This window comes from Mirounga angustirostris, unplaced genomic scaffold, assembly GCF_029215605.1.
Source record: "Mirounga angustirostris isolate CCGP_5_RB_7025 unplaced genomic scaffold, mMirAng1.0.hap1 SCAF_9, whole genome shotgun sequence".
Taxonomy (NCBI): domain Eukaryota; kingdom Metazoa; phylum Chordata; class Mammalia; order Carnivora; family Phocidae; genus Mirounga; species Mirounga angustirostris.
This window is the reverse complement of record NW_026991717.1, coordinates 141,437,588-141,459,838: the sequence shown is the minus strand read 5'-3', so window position 1 is coordinate 141,459,838 and position 22,251 is coordinate 141,437,588. Positions and strand designations below refer to the sequence as shown.

Here is a 22,251-nt window from a genome sequence, read left to right as displayed (position 1 = left end):
TGCTCCAAACAAGGTCTGCATCTCCCTTAACTAAAGGCAACATTCCCTGACAATAAAAGAAGAGAGGGGAACACACTGTAGATTCACCCATAAATTCACAGCAGGCAACAGTGAAGAGAGCCTTGCGTCCTTGCTTTCTATCAGGAACTTGCGAGCTAAACCCATTTCCTCACCTATTTGACAAGAGTGAGGTAAGATATCCTGCTCAAATCCTTTACAAAGTAGTAAAGCAGCCAAGATATACACATATGAAGTATTACTAAAATGAATTCCTCCATAAACATGTGTGAGATTCAATTAGAGATGGGGTAGGGTGCACTTCACAACCACAGAACTAGCTTTATCAGGAGACACCCAGTCCTTGAATCCCAGGAGAGCTGTGCCCCAGGTCCAGAAGTTCCCAATCCTAACTGATGAGAACCAGCTGGTAAACTTTGAAATACTGATTCTTGGGCTCCACCCTCCTTCGTTTATATACATGTGTATACACATATGTAAGTTTATGCCTGTATATTTATGTGCGTGGATGTGTGTACTTCATGCATATATAGTTTTTATAAAGTATGACGGGCACAGAGAAAAGCACACACATAAAGGCCCAGCTTGGTGATTTTTCAGAAAATCAAACACACCTAGCTCAAGGAAAGAACTAACTACACTCAAGATGTTTTGGTTTGCTTTCAATGCCCCCAGATGATTCTGAGAATCGTGAATTAGAGCATAATATTAATGTGTGAAGAACATTCCCCATTTTAATGTGATAAAAAGCACCTCAACAAGCACAAAATTGTTAAATTTAGTATTAAAAAGATTAGACACTATCAGGACAACAGAAACAGGAATAAATGTGCTTTTTATGTTACTACTATATAGAAAGGAGGTTTGTGAATTTCAATCATGCAAAAAAAAATTCCTTTCAGCGACTATACAGAAGTTCTTTTTTAAATTACCGACTTCAGGGGCGCCTGCGTGGCTCAGTCGGTTAAGTGCCTGACTTCAGCTTGGGGCATGATCTCAGGGTCCTGGGATCCAGATCAGCATCAGGTTCCATGCTCAGCAGGGAGTCGGCTTGTCCTTCTCCCTCTGCCCCTCCCCCCTGCTCATGCTCTGTCTCTCAAATAAATAAATAAAATCTTTAAGAATAAGTAGATTAAATAAATTACCGACTTCAAACTCCCATCCTGCAGAGGAGGAGGTGGTCAGAAGGATTTATAAGCCTGCAAATCCTAGTGACTCCTCACAGATTGGTCTACAAACTTCAAATTATAGGGACATTTGTCCTTTAACCCTGCCTCTGCCACCCTACATATACAACGGTCCTTCCCTTAGTACAACCCACTGTGTACAAGAATGCAGAAAAAAGGGATTCCTAAGTGAGACGAAAACAGCCAAGGGAAACACAGAGGGGGTCTGGGTTCTAGGACGGGCACAGGGACACAAGGCTCTGCCCACCACTCCCACAGACTTGAAGAAAGGCCACTTCTCCTCTGTGGGCCCTGGTTTCTCAAGCTCTGAAAATGGAAGGTCAACTGCACAGTGGTACAGTGAGAATGGGGGGAGGGGACAATGGCATGTTTGCTGGGAGGGGGTGGGCTTTCCCACTCGAAGCCCCACCCACTTTCAATGTTTGAGTCTTGTGGGGGTGGCAGGGGTGAGGGTGGGGTATCTTCATCCAGTAAAGAAACCCACATTTCCAATTAAGTGGCAGAAAGGGGACATTTTATAATTACTATACTTTATATTTAGCCATTCTCCACTAATTCAACAAATCTTTCAGGCCTACTGTGCGCCCAGTGCTGCGTTTACAGCCACAGTGAAAACAGCCGCCTTCAGAGAATTCAGTCTGGCTGGAGACAGAAATAATTACACAAATGATTAACTCCAATCACCCTAAGTGTCAGAGAAAAAGAACTATGAATGCACTTACCTGGGAAACCTGATCTGCAGAATCAAGGGAGGCTTCCTTTTCTACTGGAAAAGGACATTATAAATTCCTGCTTACCCATTTGTTATTTTTAGTAGGGAAAATTTGAAAAAATGGAAATATTCAAGGATGGGGACATGGTTAAATAAATTAAGCTATAAACTGAGGGGTTGCTGGAGTGAAGGGGGGTGGGAGGGATGGGGGACTGGGTGATGGACATTGGGGAGGGTGTGGGCTGTGGTGAGCGCTGTGAATTGTGTAAGACTGATGAATCACAGACCCGTACCCCTGAGATAAATAATACATTATATGTTAAATAAATAAATAAATAAGGCTATATGATGGGATATTCAGGGATCAATACTCAGTTTAATGTTTAATTATAGGAAAATGAAAGTTGATAAACTATTATTTACAGTGTGACCCATCTGTGCTTAAATCCAGAGTGTGCAGAAGCATAAAGACATGAAAGCAAAAAATTTTTTTTTTTTAAAGATTTTATTTATTTATTTGACAGAGAGAGAGCACAAGTAGGCAGAGTGGTAGACAGAGGGAGAAGGAGAAGCAGGCTCCCTGCTCAGCAGGGAGCCCGATGCGGGGCTCAATCCCAGGACCCTGGGATCATGACCTGAGCCAAAGGCAGATGCTTAACAACTGAGCCACCCAGGCGCCCCAAAAGCAAAATTTTAATAGTGGCTATACCCATGCGATGAGTTCTAGGCTATTTTTAATAATAAAAACAAGCTTGTGTGTTTATGTGTAATTTCTTTTCTGAACCATTTGAGACTACCATAATTATACCCTGTACTCTTAAATACTCAGCGCATATCTTCTAAGAGTAGGTACGTTCTCTTACATAACCACAGAACAGTAAATTCAACATTTAAACAATAATCTGGGTCTGTATTCCAATCTGGCCGTGGACCCCAAAATGTGCTTTACATTGTGCTCAAGAATTTTAAAGTAAATACTAGTTATCTCTATACATAACCAATATACATCTTTTTAAAAATGTGGACCAAGAAAAGTGGACATATTTTTTTAATGGAACCACAATACCATTATTACACCTAACAAAAACAGCAAAATTCCTTAACGTGAGAAACAGTGGTACAATCACTGGATTGTCTAAAATGTGTAAGTCCAACAATAGCAATTACTGGTGAGGACATGGAGCACGTAAATTTTGCATTTTATTGGTGGCAGTGTGAACCAGCTTCACCACTTTGGAAAATAATTTGGCACTGATCTCTCATAGCTGAGTATCCACATCCTCGATGGATATCAAGAACCAAGTCGCAGAAAGTTCCTAGTAACAGTCATAGAAATAAAAAACTGGAAGCAAATGTCCATTGTGAACAGAAACGATAAATAAATTATAACAAGATGAAATTCTTTAAGTATAAAAGGATGAAGATAAGACACACTGGCATGATGAAAGGGGAAGGCAACCCCTGATTCTTAGTGGAGGGCTTCAACTAAGGCTGTGAATCCAGCTCCGAACATTGACCTAACTCTCAAACACTTAATAAAAATGATAAAAATAATTTTCACACGCTAAAAAACATAATTTAAACACAATTATCAAGCTCTCTGAAAGCCATTTACTTATAAAAAGCTGAAAACCAAGGCCAGTATTAGCTTATCCTATCCTTACCCCTGCACACATTCCAGTCAAAGGACTAACAGGTTAAGAATTTTAAGTTCACTTCTCCCTCCTGTCAACGACCAGGACAGGTTCCCATCAGACCATAAGCTATACTTGGACAGGGACTTGTCAGACTGTTCATTCTTATATTCCCCCAGGGCCTGGCACATATGTATCACTCAAATATTTACTGAGTAAATGAATGGTCACTAGGCGAGTGGCAAAAAAGAAAATGTTGGAGGATTCCAGATGACCCAAGATGCAGAACAGGGAGCTGAAAAGTCTGTATTTGCAAATCTCCATACAGAGGAGTGTCCACATCCCCATCATTTTCTCATTCGCCGGACAAGTATTTATTATATCCACCATGTGCTAAGAGGATTAACAGCTGAGCAAACATACCAAGTTCCCCATCAGATTTTAGTAGAGGGAGACAAAGTAAAAAAAATACTACGTCAGGTGACGATAAATGAAACGAAGGCAATGAAGCAAGGTAAGTAAGAGGCAGCAGTAATCTCTATTTCACAGTGTGGTCAAGGGAAGCTGCTCAGATACTGACGAATAAGCAATGACCGGGAGGGACTGAGGGAGCCATGCAGACATTTGGGAAAAGACTATTCCAGACAAAGGAACAGAAAAGGCTCTAGGGAGCATGTTTTGGGTGGACTCAGGAGGGCACAAGTGGGGTCAGACTATGTAGGGTCTTGTGGACAACTGTCGGGTCTTCTTTTTGTTTTTTTTTAAAGATTTTATTTATTTGACAGAGAGAGAGACAGTGAGAGAGGGAACACAAGCAGGGGGAGCGGGAGAGGGAGAAGCAGACCCCCTGTCAAGCAGGGAGCCTGATGCAGGGCTCGATCCCAGGACCCTGGGATCATGACCTGAGTTGAAGGCAGACGCTTAACGACTGAGCCACCCAGGCGCCCAAAGGTCTTCTGATTTTTATACTGAACTGGAAAGGCACTGGAACATTTTAGAGATTCTTTTTTTTTTTTTTTTTTTTAAGATTTTATTTATTTATTTGGCAGAGAGAGAGCAGGAGAGCACAAGCAGTGGGAAAGGCAGAGGGAGAATGAGAAGCAGGCCCCCTGTCAAGCAGGGTTCGATCCCACAACCCTGGGATCATGACCTGAGCTGAAGGCAGTCGCTTAACCACTGAGCCACCCAGGTGCCCCTGTTTTAGAGATTCTTGACATGTACTATGTATTTATATGAATGTTAAAAAATTTACTATGTATCTATGAAACTTTCGCACACAATATAATCTTGAAAATGTGTTCTGAAGTCAAATGTCCTAACATAGAAACGTTTGTGTATGTTGCAGGTCTAAGGAAGGTTCTCATTCCAAGAAAGCTACAACTTGTTTTAAAATCTCTAATTTGACTTTCCCTTTGACACGTCTTTCAATTCTATATGTCTAGCATATTGTATATGTTAATTTTTTTATCATTAGCCAGCTTTAAAAAAAAAAATCATCCAGCTTGACGGTCTCTGCCATAGCTAATGATTTCCATCTATGTCCATTTTAACATTGAGATTTGTGCTTACCACTATACCAGTTTCTCCTCATTTCTATACAATAAAAATAAAATGCAAACAAGTAACTGCAGAAGTACTGATTATACATAACCTATAAGGTACATGATGCATAAATGAGCAGGACCACCTGTTTCACTGATTCCCAACAGCCAAAGTTACCTTGCAAATTTCTACACCCAAGGCAAGTGCAGCTGAGCCTAGGAAATTTGCTTCTTCAGGAAACGACCCACAGTAGGCATGGCTGTCCACCGGCTTGTCCTCTGGCTCCAATTCGCCTCTTATAGGTGAGTCAAACAACAAAAACCATCCTCAGATTACCCCCTTTCCTAACCCATCCTCTCTCCTGAAACTGCCTGCTAAGAGCTCTTTCAGGCCACAGTTCTGTATTACATTTGACTGCACCTGCTTTGGTAAACTTTTTTTTTTTTTTTTTTTTTTCATTAAAGCAGTGAAGTGAACCCAGACTAGGAGTAAGATCTGGCCTAACTGTATACATTTCAAAGAAGATAAGACTATCCCGTAAAAAACAAACAAACAAAAAACCAACTTTTTGAGATTTTTGCTACTAACATGTCCACTTTGTTTTGCTAATGTTCAGCTGCTTCTCTCCACAGTTAGACCTTGGCTGGGTCTGCGTGTCAGGGTAGGGCTACGAGGGGTAAGGAAAGAGCATCCTCTACTGCGCTCAGGGCAGCAGCTGCCCCCCGAGAGCAGGCTGTCCTAAAGCCACTGGGTTGGGGCAAGCAGGCAGGCATCCAGGGTGTAGACCAAGTGGGATGAGGAGGGAGGCCCCAAGGAAGAGCAGCCTGAAAAATGGGGTGGTCCTAAAGCCACTGGGTTGGGGCAAGCAGGCAGGCATCCAGGGTGTAGACCAAATGGGATGAGGAGGGAGGCCCCAAGGAAGAGCAGCCTGAAAAATGGGGTGGGCAGGATGCTCACAGACGGGAGTAGAGGGGGGCATCCATGCAGGAGGGCACCTTACATACATCACAGAGGGGATGAAGGAGATGATGTCATATCACAGGTGCCTTGAAAGTATCGATAAAAACGTGTGGAAGAACTGATGGAGTAGCGCAGGTACACCTAGATATGACAGTATTCTGCTTATTTAAAGGTCTGTTAGAGGAGAGGGGTGGAAGGATGGGGTAACCGGGCGATGGATATTAAGGAGGGCACGTGATGTGATGAGCACTGGGCGTTACATAAGACTGATGAATCACTGGGTTCTACCTCTGAAACCAGTAACACACTGTATGTTAATTGAATTTATTTTTTTTAAATTTAATTTTATTATGTTAATTTAAATAAAAATACATTTTAAAGAGCAACAATGAAAATTTGGTAGGAAATGAAGCCTGAAACCAAGAACTATTTTATCATGGGTGGGTTTTAATAACCATCAACTAATAGATGTGAAATACTATTGCTTTTTTACCTGGAAAAGAAAGTAAAAATATTTCAAAAAATAGTAATATTAAAGGCCTGTTAAAGGCCACCCAACCCCCACCTGACCTCACATTTCTATGATCTCCATCTCCTCTGAGCAAGTTCACACACTCCTGGTACTACCAGTATGACTTCTTAAATTTCAATCAAACCTCTCTTTTTTTTTTAGTTTTTATTTCTTTGACAGAGAGAGACACAGCAAGTGAGGGAACATAAGCAGGGGGAGTGGGAGAGGAAGAAGCAGGCCTCCCGCTGAGCGGGGGGAGCCCGATGTGGGGCTTGATCCCAGGACCCTGGGATCATGACCTGAGCCGAAGGCAGATGCTCAACGACTGAGCCACCCAGGCGCCCCAATCCAACCTCTCTTTAAACAAGCAATGGCCTAGTGAGGGCATCAACTTCTCTCAGCTGCAGTGGATCAACACTTACTGCCTCTACCCTAGCTCTTCACGAAACCACAAGGCTGTCAAGAGCCTTGACATACAGTTTCACTGCTTCTCACCTCCCCAAGGACAACCCGTGTCACAGCCAGGCAGGTCTCCAAAACAAAGCGCTGCATCTCCTCCCCACATCCTCAGCCCTGTCCGAATGCAAATGTATCTTTCCCCTGTCTGCAGCGTGTGTGTGTGCACCTTGTCCCACCAGCCAACTCTTATATTCCTCAACATTCTACCCTGTAGTCAGCTGGCTCCAACGCTTCCCTTGTTTCTACCCAGGAAAAGATTTCTTCTACATGAAAGGTGTCTCTACAAGGCACATTTCCTAGGCATACCCCAAAGGTTGGATCTCTCCCTGAAGTTTTACTTAGACACAGCCCAAAGCAACTCATGTAACATCATCAATGTTTTAAGAATGTAATTACAGTTTATTAAATGAAGCAGCACATGAAGGCAGATGTGTGTAATAAATGCCATCTGGAGACCAGAGATCTAGCCCAAACTTGGCTACTAATTAGCTGTGGGATCTTAAGCATTTGACTTAACTTCTCTAGACCTCAACTTTTTGCATCCAAAAAAGAATTGGACTAGAGAAAATACATATAAATTACTTGTTTACATGTTCATTTTCCCTTCTTTCTCCGTTAGAGTAGAAGCTTCCCGAATCCCTCACAACTGCTATAGTACCAAGCACATAAAGCTGCTCGATTCAGTACAACCCCAATCGAGATACTTCTGGAGAGAATGTGAAACTATGAGCCTAAACTTCACCTAGAAAAACACCAAAAAGAATAAAAATGGTACAAGTCAGGAAACAGATAAATCAATGAAACAAAATCAAGAGTCCAGATACAGACCAAAGTAGACGTATATACAAGTTTAACATAAGGGGAAAAGACTTAAATAATTCCAGATGAACAATGGTGTAATGAGGAGGGAGGAGGGAGGAGGGGAGGGCAGAAGACACGTAGGTATCTATGTCTGTAATATGTGGAGGGGAGGGGCATTTTCAGCATGACAGTATGCTAGAAGCCACAAATAAGGTTAATAAATTTAAGTACATAGAATTCTAAAACACAAATTAAAAAATAAGGTTAAGACCTAACTGCTGTTTAGAGAAGAATTAGAAGACCAAAATATGAAGATGCTCAACCTCAGTAATAATTAAATTCTTTTCTAACAGTTCAGCAAAGTTTAAAAAACAATTAATATTCTCATACAGTGAGACACCACCTCACACCCATTAAAATAGATACTATTAAAAAAAAAACCTCAAGCAAACTGAAAATAACAATCCTGATGAGGAGGTGAAGCTACTGGAGCCCATGCACTGTTGGTGGGAGAGTAAAATGATAACAGCCTCCGTAGGAAACAGGATGGTGGTGCCTCAAGAAAATTTAAAATAGAAATGACCAAATCCAGCAATTCCACTTCTGAGTACCCAAAAGAAACGAAAGCAGGTCCTCAAAGAGGTATCTGCACACCCGTATTCACAGCAGCAGCATTCATGGTAGCCAAAATGCAGAAACAACCCAAGTGCCCATCAACAGATAAATGGAGACAAATGTGGTCTTATCCATTCGTATAGTGGAGTATTATACAGTCGTAAAAATGAAGGAAACGGACACAGGCTACAATGGGGATGAAACCTGAAGACATTATGCTGAGTGAAATAAGCCAGTCACCAAAACAGTATAATTCCACTTATATGAAGTACCCAGAGTGGTCAAATTCACTGAGTCAAAAAGTAGAATGGTGGCTGCCAGGTGCTGGGGGGGGGGGGGGGGATGTAGACTTGGGTTCTTTAATGAGTACGGAGTTTCAGTTCTGGAAGATGAAAAGAGTTCTAGAGGGACGCCTGGGTGGCTCAGTCGGTTAAGTGTCCGACTCTTGATTTTGGCTCAGGTCATGGTCCCAGGGTCGTGGGATCAAGCCCCACGTCAGGCTCCCTGCTCAGTGGGGCACCTGCTTCTCCCTCTGCCTTCCACTCCACCTACTTGTGTGCTCACTCCCCGCCCCCAACAAATAAATAAATAAAATCTTAAAAAAAAAAAAGTTCTAGAGGTTGGGTGCACAACAGTATGAATGTACTTAATACCATTACACTATACACTTAAAAATGGTTAAGATGGGGCGCCTGGGTGGCTCAGTCATTAAGCATCTGCCTTCGGCTCAGGTTGTGATCCTGGGGTCCTGGGATCAAGCCCCACATCGGGCTCTCTGCTCAGCAGGAAGCCTGCTTCTCCCTCTCCCACTCCCCCTGCTTGTGTTCCCTCTCTCACTGTGTCTCTGTCAAATAAATAAATAAAATCTTTAAAAAAAAAAATGGTTAAGATGGAAATATAAATCAACATATTTCATTTGCTTGTTATAGTTTCACAATAAAATTTACTTGGAATTAAAGAAATGGTTAAGATGGTAAATGTTACACTGTATTTTACTATAATTAAAAATAATTATTAAAAAATTTTAAGAAAAAAATTAATATACCCAGTGATGGGGGACATTTTGGAAAAGAGGCACACTCCTTTAACTCTTCGGATGACACATGGAAAGATCTATAAATGTCAAATGTACATATCATTTGACCCAGCAACCCCACTTTAATGATGTTCACAGCACTGTTTAGAAATGCTTAACTATGAAACACGTATATTATATGACCATTAAAAAAAAAAGTAAGTGTATAGGGACTAATAGACACCCAAAATATTAATATAACACTGGTTAACTTGAGAGAATTAGAGTATTTTTATCTTGTGCATATGTATTATTTTTTTAGTTTAAAAGAAAATAAACTATAGGGTGCCTGGGTGGCTCAGTTGGTTAAGCGACTGCCTTCGGCTCAGGTCATGATCCTGGAGTCCCTGGATCGAGTCCCGCATCGGGCTCCCTGCTCGGCAGGGAGTCTGCTTCGTCCTCTGACCCTATCCCCTCTCATGTGTTCTCTCTCTCTCATTCTCTCTCTCTCAAATAAATAAATAAAATCTTTAAAAAAAAAAAAAGAAAGAAAGAAAGAAAACAAACTATACACTTATTTAGAGTGGCCAAAATCCAAAATACTTGTAACACCAAATACTTACAAGGACATGGAGCAACAGGAACTCTCATCCATTGCTGGTAGGAATGCAAAATGGCATAGCCACTTCAGAAGACAGTCTTGCTCTCTCTCAAATAAATAAAATTTAAAGGGGGGGAGGCGCCTGGGTGGTTCAGTCAGTTAAGCATCTGCAGAGTTCATGATCCCAGGGTCCCTCTCCCTCTCCCCATCACCTGTGCTCTCTCTCAAATCAAATCAAATCAAATAGATAGTCTTGCAATTTCTTACAAAATTAAATGTATTCTTAACATACAATCCAGCGATCCTCCTCTTTGGTATCTACCCAAAATAGCTGAAAACTTATGTCCACACCAAAACCCACATATACATGTTTATAGCAGCTTTATTCATAAATGCCAAAACTTGGGAGCAACCAAGACGCCCTTCAGCATGTGAATGGTTAAACACACTGCAGTCCGTCCAGATAATGGAATGCTATTCGGCACCAAAAAGAAAATGAGCCATCAAGCCATGAAAAAGACATGGAGGAAACTCAAATAAATGTGTATTATTATTAAGTCAAAAAAGCCAATCTGAAAAGGCCACATACTATACCACTCCAGCTACATGACAGTTCTGGAAAAGACAAAACTATGGAGACAGTAAAAAGATCAGTAGTTGCCAAGAGTTATGGGGTTGGGAGAGACGCATAGGCAGATCACAGAGAATTTTTAAGGCAGGGAAACTTTTCAGTATGATATTACAACAGTGAATACGTGTCATTATACATTTGTCAAAACCTCCAGAATGTACAACACAAGAGTGAGCCCTAATGTAAACTATGAACCGTGGGTAACAATGATGCATCAATGTAGGTTGTAGGTTCACTGATAACAAGTTTACCACTCTGATAGGAGATGTCCACAATGGGGGAGGCTGTGCATGTGTTGGGGCAGAAGGATATGGGAAATCTCTGTACTTTCTATTCAATTTGGCTGTGAACCTAAAACTGCTCTAGAAATTAAATCTATTTTTAAAAATGAAAAGAGGGACGCCTGGGTGGCTCAGTTGGTTAAGCGTCTGCCTTCAGCTCAGGTCATGATCCCGGGGTCCTGGGATCGAGTCCCGCATCGGGCTCCCTGCTCTGCGGGGAGCCTGCTTCTCCCTCTGCCTCTCTGTCTCTCATGAATAAATAAAAATCTTTTTTTTTTTTTTTTTTTTTTTAAGATTTTTTATTTATTTATTTGAGAGAGAGAGAATGAGAGACAGAGAGCATGAGAGGGAGGAGGGTCAGAGGGAGAAGCAGACTCCCTGCCGAGCAGGGAGCCCGATGCGGGACTCGATCCAGGGACTCCAGGATCATGACCTGAGCCGAAGGCAGTCGCTTAACCAACTGAGCCACCCAGGCGCCCCAATAAAAATCTTTAAAAAAAAAAAATAAATAAAAATGAAAAGAAAAAAGAAGAAATAATGTATTTGCCTCTTGGCCTAGGAGCTCTATTTCTAGGGATTTATCATTCCCTTACAGCTTTTTTTTTTTTTTAAGATTTTATTTATTTAGGGCACCTGGGTGGCTCAGATGGTTAAGCGTCTGCCTTCGGCTCAGGTCATGATCCCAGGGTCCTGGGATCGAGTCCCGCATCGGGCTCCCTGCTCCTTGGGAGCCTGCTTCTCCCTCTGCCTCTCTCTCTCTCTCTGTCTCTCACGAATAAATAAATAAAATCTTTTAAAAAAAATAAAAATAAAAGATTTTATTTATTTATTTGAGAGAGAGAGAATGCAAGCAGGGAGAGGGAGGCAGAGGGAGAGGGAGAAGCAGACTCCCCACTAAGCAAGAAGCCCTACACGAGACTCGATCCCAGGACCCTCGGACCATGACCTGAGCTGAACGCTTAATGACTGAGCCACCCAGGCGCCCCTCCCCACAGCTTTTTTAAAGAAGTTTAAAAACCAGAAACAGACTTTTAACTATAGAGAACAAACTGGTAACTACCGGGGGGCGGGGGGATATGGGTGAAATAGGTGATGGAGATTAAGGAGTGCACTTATGATGAATACCGCGTGATTAAAATAAAAACTTAAGGGCGCCTGGGTGGCTCAGTTGGTTAAGCGACTGCCTTCGGCTCAGGTCATGATCCTGGAATCCCGGGATCAAGTCCCACATCGGGCTCCCTGCTCGGCAGGGAGCCTGCTTCTCCCTCTGACCCTCTCCTCTCTCATGCTGTTTCTCTCTCACTCGCTCTCTAATAAATAAAATCTTTTAAAAAAATAAAAATAATAAAAAATAAATAAAAACTTATGGTACTGCCATGGTGTTGTATGGTGACAGATGTATGGTGACAACCAAGACTTACACATTCTTTGAAAATAAAGAACGGCAAGAAGAAAAGGTTTCTTTTTTGCCCATATACCGTGGGCAAGGGAGTTGAGGGGGAAATGGTAGGTGTGCAAATGGAAAAAATTGTGTACCCCTGTCCGCATTCATACTATAATCACACTGTAATGCCTAACTGTGATTAGACTACTAGTCACGAACTGTGTGATTTACAAAGCTCCATAAACGGAAGCCTACTAAGCGGAACCTAACTCATGTCAGGACACTGCATTATGTTTACGTCCTTACCCCTGAGCAGTTGAGCAAGTTCCCAATAATCCACACTCCATTCCTAGAGCTCTACTTAAGAAAAGACGAAAAACACAATAAAAACAAAAAACAAAAGAGGACAAAGCTCTAGGATTCAGTTTTTCACTATAGCTTCTTTTACAACAGCCAACAAGCAGAAACAACATAAATTTTCAATAGAAGAAGGTTAATAAACACATGGATCCACCCATATGATGTACATGGTTATTTAACAATGTGGGAAATGCTTAGGTCAGTATCAGGAAAACAATACACACACATATACACACCTACATCATCTCACTTATATAAATATGCACACAAGAGGAAAAAAAGAGGACAGGGAAAAATCCCAAAACGTTTACAACGGTTATCTCTGGGTAATGGACTAATGTGTGAGCTGTTCCTTCTTTGTAAGTTCCTGTATCTTCTGAACTCTCAACAATATAGCAATGTTACTTCCATATTGGTTTTAAAAGTCTCAAGTTTTAAAGGCTAACATTAAAACTGCAAGTTTATTTTAGGCAATGCCATTGTTTAAAAATCAACTAACTTCTCATATTCTGCTCTTTTCTTCTAGGTCTAGGAAAAATAAGAGAATATCAAAATTAAATTCTGACTCCACAGATGTCAACAGGTAATACAATCACGAAGGGCACTGATCGACTGTGAGCTGTAGGAACAGAAGATCACAGCAGAAATACAGAACACTGACAGCTAATGAGTTCTCCCAAAGAGAGGCACTCAGAGCATGAATCAGGGTGAAATCAGCAAACCTGGACATTGCTATTGGCTTCGCCACTTATGATCTGTGTCAGTTTCACAAACCTTTGAACTGTGGAATGCCATCTGTAAAATGGGGACAAAAATCTCCTCTTGGCTGTCTGGGAAGAGTGAATGCATTTTAGTGCAGGGCTTGGCATAAAGATTCAACGAGTGCTCATGATTCTGCATATTCGGTTCTGGGCACCATCATTTCATATGGACAGTCTGACCCAACTGGAACATACCGGTAGTGCAAGAGAGAGATCCAAAAACCAAACCATCTGAAAAACACCTGAAACAACCAGGCAGGTTTAACTTGGACTGAGGGAAGCCTGAACATCTGAAAGACTTGTCAGAAAGCAAACCTATTTAGCAGAGTTCAGGAAAGTAAAGCTTTAAAAATTACAGGGAGGCAGATTTTCAGCTTTCTGTTAAAAAGAGTATGTTCAAAAAAGGAATAGATTGCTTTTGTAAGTTAATGCAAGTACTCAAAGGGGAAATAAACACGCCAGAAATACTTAAAAGGTCTCTCCCAGCATAGTGAAGACATCAGAAATGCCAATACACTTCCTTTTGCTATTCTGTTCTTCATTATAAACTCATTAAGCAGCAGCCTGATAGAGGCAAAATTAAGATACTCTTAAAATCAGATTAGACTGAGATTATTTTATTACTGCTAAATTCAGCATTAAGAGTAGATGAATTTTCCGTGTTCCATGGAGGAGACTGTACAAAAAAAGAATCTTTCCTGATCAAAATTAAACCTGTTTCTTTACCATATGAGCTCTTTGCACCTTCAATGTGCTAACATGGATACTGAATATACAAGAGGAGAATATTTAATATGTATCCTCTCATGAAAACACACATTGGGAAATCCTGATCAAAGCCTAAAAATCTGAGCCTTTACTCACAAACAGTTTCCTGATAACATTTACCACTGGTGGCTTTCCAAGACCTACCCTTTTTTAGAGCATTGATTCTTAACCTATTTTTGTCAAAGACCCCTTTGAAAATCCAGAAAAACAAACACATACACCAAAAAAAACTTTGCATGTGATTTCTAAGTTCACAAATCCCCATAAATTCCATACATGAACCCCCACTGAAAAATTCTCCAAAAGGAGATTTAGTTTTTCTTAAGTTATGAAGAAAATAAAAACTTTGAAAATGCCAAAGACTAAAATTAATTTTGCTGGTATCATGTGAGCAGAGCGAATATAAAAGCTGAAAAAGTGAACTCTGAATATACAAGTAATATTACTAATAGCTAAAGGGCCCCTATCCCCTCAAAATAAGATTCAAAGTAGCTCAGAGTATTCATCCTAATACAACTTTAAACTCATAAAACAGAATCAATTCAACAGTTCTCCTTCTAGCTAGGCTGAAGCCTTACAGTATAAATAAAGCCTGTTTCCAATAACATATATTTGCCCTTTGTAACCCTTCAATTAGAAATTTATAAATCTATCAATTCCCAGCTGATGGAACTTTACACTGCATTATAATTTTCTTCCACTCTAAGCTTTTCCTCCTAGTAACTCCAGCATTTTGAAAAAAGTAGATTATGAAACCACTGGTTAAGAATCTTTAAGTCCTTATGACAGGCCACAGTAAAGAAATGCACATTTAATTTGAAAAAAAATGTAACATGTATAGGGACTTTTAGCTACAAAAGTGACTTTAAAACTTTGCATTAAATAAGAAAGGGGGGAAATAAAAGTCCTTTAAAACTTACGTTTTGCTTCTGATAGATTCTGATTAGGTGACCAGACCAGCATGCCAAGATTGTCTCGTTCTTGACTGCGTCTTGCTAGTTTGGCTTGGGAGAAATAAAAAAGAACATTCTTATTATAATTTAACAGACATAATAAGCAATGAGTAACAGCACCATTCTGGTCTTTTATTCCTCACAATATGGTGACATTACCCACCTTTAACTAAAATCTGCCCCAGTGGAACCTGCACAATTACCATCATAGGGTGAGGGTGGCCTTGGAGTCTGCCAAAATGTATCTACTTCCAAGCCCTTTACTATTAACAGACAGGTTTATTATTCTCATTTGCTAGGTGAGGAAATGAAACACGTCATTTACTAGAACAAGGAGGAGTCAGGACTGAACTCAGGCAGAATGGCTACAGTACGTTTAAGCACTATTTACTAGGATGCTCTGCTTTCAGACATGGGACATCCAAAAGGGAAACTTCAAAGATTCTTTTAAAATATGTGTATTTCATGTGTGCTTTGAATACCTTTACCCTTCTCTGCCAGAATAACTTTTTAGGGACTTGACAACAGGAATCCAAAGATTCTTTTAACAACTTTATTAAAGAATAACCACTGGGGCGCCTGGGTGGCTCAGTCGTTAAGCGTCTGCCTTTGGCTCAGGTCATGATCCCAGGGTCCTGGGATCGAGCCCCATATCGGGCTCCCTGCTCACTCCCTCGCCCACTCCCTCTGCTTGTGTTCCCCTCTCGCTATGTCTCTCTCTGTCAAATAAATAAATAAAATCCTTAAAAAAAAATTACAAAAAAAAAAAGAATAACCATTAAAAATAATCTTAAAGCAAACTTTTATTTTTAAAGATTTTATTTATGAGAGAGAGAGCATGCACATGCGGGGGGAGCAGCAGGCGGAGTAGGAAAAGCAGGCTCCCTGCTGGGCAGACAGCCCGACGTGAAGTTCTGACGTTCGATCCCAGGACCCCGGGATCATGACCTGAGCTGAAGGCAGGCGTTTAACTGACTGAGCCACCCAGGAGCCCCTGAAAGCAAACTTCTTAAATGCATTCAAATTCTTAAAAATCTATGATACAAAATAGTAGGCCAAGGTTTATAAGTGGCATGTGTTGAGTTGACATGTATAACTGGATTAACCACAAACAACAGTCATATACTACATCAGAGACATTTAAATGTTATCTTCAAAAGGTACAAAGGATTCAAGACATAAGAGGCTCACTAACACGCCTTTTACACTGGTTAGGCCCAAACTCACTCATTCCAAACTTCCAAAGGTATGCTTTCTTACCTTTGTTTTTTCTTTTTCCTTTTTTTAAGATTTTATTTATTTGAAAGAGAGCGAGCAAGAGCGCGCGTGTGAGAGAGAGCATGCCCGCACGTGCTCCTGAGCAGGTAGAAGGGGAGAGGCAGAGGCAGAGGGAGAAGCAGACTCTCAGCTGAGCAGGGAGCCTGACGCGGGGCTCGATCCCAGGACCCTGGGATCATGATCTGAGCCAAAGGCTCATAAAGCCTGGTTTAAGAATTCCTGCTTCTATGAAACCGCCATATCTATCAATGTGTTCTAGGTTTTACAAAGAAAGAGATTTTTGGCAAAATCTAGGGGGCAGTTACTTTAAGGAAAATAATGGGATGGTGGAAGGGAAAGACCCACAGTGTGAACACGATGAATCTGGCAAGGTGGGAATGGGGTGTAAATGATGGAGAGACAGGAATAGGAAATAATTCTGACTTTCAGAAAAATGTTACTGCTACACATAATGTAAAAATAAAATAAAATCAACAAAGATGTATGTGGGGAGGACCCCACACGATATACAACCTTGCTGTATTTCAAATTAAAACTCAAAAGTCAACGGGGCGCCTGGGTGGCTCAGTCGTTAAGCGTCTGCCTTCGGTTCAGGTCATGATCCCAGGGTCCTGGGATGGAGCCCCGCATTGGGCTCCCTGCTCAGCGGAGAGCCTGCTTCTCCCTCTCCCACTCCCCCTGCTTGTGTTCCCTCTCTCGCTGTCTCTCTCTCTCTCTCTCTCTGTCAAATAAATAAATAAATAAATCTTAAAAAAAAAAATCAAAAGTCAAAACAGAAATAAAGGGAATACACATTGAAAAGGCAGAATTAAAAATGTCTTATTCACAGACAACATGATCATCTGTGTAGAAAATCTACAAAAAGTTACTAGAACAAATGAGTTTAACGAAGTTGCAGGAAACAAGATCAGTAGTAAAAAAAGGAAAAGTAAAAACGAAAATAGTTAATAAAAATCAAAATTAAAGAATACCTCTTTCAGGAGTTAATAAAGTTAATAAAAGTTAATAAAAATCAAAACTAAAGAATATCCCTTTCATATCCCTATTCCCTTTAGGGATCTGAAAAACATTCTGAAAGTCATACAGGAGCACAAAGTACCTAAACAGCCAAAATAACTTTGAAAAGGAACAAAACTGGAAGATCTACCTGAATCAAAACTAGTTATAAAGATTCAGTAATCAAGACAGTGTTGTACTGGCATACAGGGAAATAAATTAATATAATGGAGTCCAAAAACAGAACCACACATACAGCATCAACTGATTATCCACAAAGGCACAAAGGCAAAATTCAATGGAGAAAAAGAATCTTTTTAACAAATGATGCAGGAACAAATGGACACTCATATTTAAAAAAGTTAACATGGGTCCATATTTTACATATACAAGTATATAAAAATTAACTCAAAACTGATGACAGAACTAAATGTAAAACCAGAAGTTAAGAAACTGCTAGAGGAAAACATGAAAAAACCTTTTTTGGGGCACCTGAGGAGCTCATTGGTTAAGCATCTGACTCCTGATTTCCACTCAGGTCATGATCTTAGGGTCGTGAGATCAAGCCCTGTGTGGGGCTCCTCGCTCAGCAGGGGACCTGCCTGAGATTCTCTCTCTCCTCTGCCACTCCCCCTGCTCACGCACATGTGCTCTCTAATATAAATAAATAAATTAAAAAAAAAAAAAAAAGACCTTTTTGGGGCACCTGGGTGGCTCAGTCGGTTAAGCATCTGCCTTTGGCTTGGGTCATGATCTCAGGCTCCTGGGAACAAGCCCCGCATCGGGCTCCCTGACCTTTGGGGAGCCTGCTTCTCCCTCTCCCTGCTTGTTCACTCTGTCAAATAAATAAAATCTTTAAAAAAAATAATAAATAAATGCATAAAGTTTTAAAAAGACCTTTTTGAACTTAGGTGGAAAAAGATCTTACATAAAACACCAAAAGCACAATCCATAAAAGAAAAAAATCCACAAACTGGACTTCATCCAAAGTAAGAACTTCCGCTCTTCAAACGACCCTTTTAAGGAAACAAAAAGCCAAGCCAAAGACTGAGAAATTACAAATCACATATCTGATAAAGCCAGAATCTATAAAGAACCCTCAAAACTCAACATTAAGAAATAATGATACTGGGCGCCTGGGTGGCTCAGTTGGTTAAGCGACTGCCTTCAGCTCAGGTCATGATCCTGGAGTCCCGGGATCGAGTCCCGCATCGGGCTCCCTGCTCGGCAGGGAGCCTGCTTCTCCCTCTGACCCTCCCCCCTCTCATGTGTTCTCTCTCTCTCTCTCAAATAAATAAATAAAATCTTAAAAAAAAAAAAAGAAAGAAAGAATGATACTGTTAAAAAAAAAAATTGGGCAAAAAATTTGAATAAACATGCCTCCAAAGAAGGCATAAGAACAGCAAATAAGTACATGGAATAGAAAACTATGCAAATTAGTCAATCTAGAAAGGCAAATTAAAAACATCCAAGATTTCAAAACAAACCTATTAAGAGTATAAAATTAAGAAGACAGACAATATCAAGGTTTGGCAATAATGTGGAGGAACTAGAACTCTAGTGCACTGCTGGTTGGAATGTAAAATGGTACCACCGCTTTGGGGGGGAAAGTCTAGCAATTTCTTAAAATTGTGACATACCACTCAATGGAGTAATTTTTCTTGGCAACTTTTCTCTTAAAAAAAAAATGAACTATTTAAACATACGAATGAATCTCAAAGTAATTATGCTGAGTGAAAGAGTTACAAATAAAGGGGGGGTTAGAAAGAATTCTGTAGTGCTGGACAGGATTGGATGTTAACAGTACAAACTCATAGTTTTCAATGTCCACTGAGAGGGTCTTGCTGCAACCCAGCAATAATGTGCACATCTAGCTCCCAGATCTTGATTCTAAATACCATTCTCTTATAAAAGAAACTAGGTCTCCTTGGAGAAATGGTTGATTCCAGGACTAGGACAGGAAATGGACAAGAGGACCCCAGAACATCTTGTTATGCCAGAAGGTAAGAAGTGTTCAAAGAATGATGGGATATGTCTCCCCCTGGCCAAATCTACAACATAAGCAGAAACTTAAATGACAGCAATAAAATAACAATCTGCGAGTCCACATTGATATAAAACAAAAGGATAGACAGATCGAGTAAAAGGGGAGGCCAGAATTGTCAGGTCAAAGTTGGAAGTTGCACACAACTCTAAGTCAAGTCTTACTGTATAAAGGAACAGTCATCAAGACAGTGTGGTATTGGCAAAAAAACATACACACATCAATGGAACAGGAGGCAGTTCAGAAACACTCATATAAATATGGTCAAATGATCTGTGATCGGGTGCAAAACCAATTCAATGGAGAAAGCATTCAATTCCATACCCTTTTAATAAAGGGGATTTTCACAATTGGATCTCCACATGCAAAAAGAAAAGAAAAGAAAAGGTGAACCTCGAACTATACCTCAACACCTTATAAAAATTTTATTCAAAATGAATCTCATAGATAAAAGTAAAACCTAACAGTAAATTTTTTTTTTAAAAAATGAGAAAATCTGGGCGCCTGGGTAGCTCAGTTCGTTGAGCATCTGCCTTCAGCTCAGGTCATGATCTCAGGGTCCTGAGTCAGGCTCCGTGCTCAGCAGAGAGCCTGCTTCTCCCTCTCCTGCCTGCTGTTCAGCCTACTGTGATCCCTCTCTCTGTCAAATAAATAAATAAAATTAATTAAATAAAAAATAAATAAATAAATAAATAATGAGAAAATCTTCGTGAACTTGGCTTAGGAAGAGTTCTTAGATATGACACCTGAAGTGTAATCTATAAAAGTTTAAAAATGGGGCGCCTGGGTGGCTCAGTCAGGTAATCGTCTGCCTTCCGCTCAGGTCACGATCCTGGAGTCCTGGGATTGAGGCCCACATCGAAGAGAGTCGGCTTGTCCCTCTCCCTCTGCCCCTGCCCACTGCCCTTCCCACCTGCTTGTGATTTCTCTCTTTCAAAAAAAATAAAATCTTTTTTAAAAAAAATTTACGGGTGCCTGGGTGGCTCAGTTGTTAAGCCTCTGTCTTCGGCTCAGGTCATGATCCCAGGGTCCTGGGATCGAGCCCTGCATCGGGCTCCTGCTCAGCGGGAAGCCTGTTCTCCCTCTCCCACTCCTCCTGCTTGTATTCCCTCTCTTGCTATCTCTCTCTGTAAAAAAAAAAATCTTTAAAAAAATAAAAATAAAAAAATAAAAAAGTTTAAAATGGTAAACTGGGCTTAATCAAAACCTTGAAACTTACTCTCTGCAAAAGGAATCGTTAAGAATCCCTTGCAGACTGTGAGAAAACATTTGCAAATCACATATCTGACAAAGGACTTGTTACCAGAATGTATATAAAGAACTTCAAAAATGCAGTAAGAAAATGACCCAATTTTTAAAAAATGGGCAAAAGATCTGAACTACTTCACCAGAGGAAAATATACAGATGGCATGTAAGCACATGAAAAAATGCCCAAGATCATTAGCCATTAGGGAAATGCAAATTAAAGCCATAATGAGAATTCAACACATACTATTAGAATGTCTAAAATAAAAGAAATAGGGGCACCTGGGTGGCTCAGTCAGTTAAGTGTCTGACTCTTGATTTCAGCTCAGGTCATGATCTCAGGATTGTGAGATCCATCCCTATGTTGGCGTGGAGCCCACTTAAGATTCTCTCTCTCCCTCTGTCCTCCCCTCCAACCCCCAGCTACAGCACGCTCTCTCTTTCTGTCTCTTTCTGAAAGATAAAGAAAAAAGAAATGGACAATACCAAGCACTGGCAAGAATGAGGAGTATCTGAAACTTTCATAAAGTGCTAATATAAATGCCAAATAAAATGATAAAAGTCACTCAGGAAAAGTTCTATAGTTTTTTTTAAAGATTCAACATTTAACAAATGACTGACCCAATAATTACACTCTTAGATATGTATACTCTATAGAACTGACATGTTCACAATAAAACCTGCACAAAATATTTACAGCAGCTTTATTCACAATCACTGAAAACCGGGAGGAAAAAAAACCCAAATGTCCTTCAAAGAGTAAATGGACAAACTGTAGAGCATCCATACGCTGGAATACTACACAGCAATAAAAATAAACTACTGATACATGGCCATATCTCCAATGCATCATACTCAGCGAAAGAAGTAAGTCTCCAAAGGTTACATATTATATGATTCCATTTATATGACATTCTGGGAAAGGTGAAACTATAATGATAGGAAAAAAGATCAATGTTTCTGGGGTCAGAAGTAGGAGGAAGGCTAAGAACCATACACGGTAATTTTTTGAAGAGATGAAACTGTTCTGTATCCCAACTGTGGTGGTGGTTGTATGGAACTATGCTTATTTTAACACTCACAAATATGTACACCAAAAACCAGTCCATTTTGCTGTGTGTGAATTGAAGAATACAAATACGATGAAAACAAAGCAATGTCATTAATTTCTGGATTGATACTGATGTCTTCTGAGGGTGCTAACTCTAAAGCTGCTCTCTTTGTTTAAAGTCGATTGCCAAGTGTTATAAACCTTAAAAAATAAACCCAGACCTGATGGAAGTAGAAGGATTACAAAGAAATTGAAATTACCAACTTCCATGAAGGGGGAGAAGAAAGAATTCACTAGTGAGAATGTACCTTTGCCTAACTACTTTAGAAAGTTGGCAGCATATGATAAAGTTGAAGTATGGATACCCTGCAAACCAACAATCCATTTCTAGATATAAAATATATACAATAGCAATGTTTTTCAAATTACAGGTCAGACCTATG

At 40.3% G+C, this 22,251-nt stretch overlaps 1 protein-coding gene across 1 annotated transcript in view; it reads right to left on the bottom strand.

Moving 5' to 3' along the window:
- Nucleotides 1–22,251, bottom strand: part of RCOR1 (REST corepressor 1) — a 122,579-nt gene that overhangs the window by 27,828 nt on the left and 72,500 nt on the right. Inside the window, exon 3 of the mRNA XM_045901562.3 lies at nt 15,161–15,244. Coding sequence (XP_045757518.1) covers nt 15,161–15,244 — 84 coding nt within the window. The remainder of the gene's footprint in view (nt 1–15,160; nt 15,245–22,251) is intronic.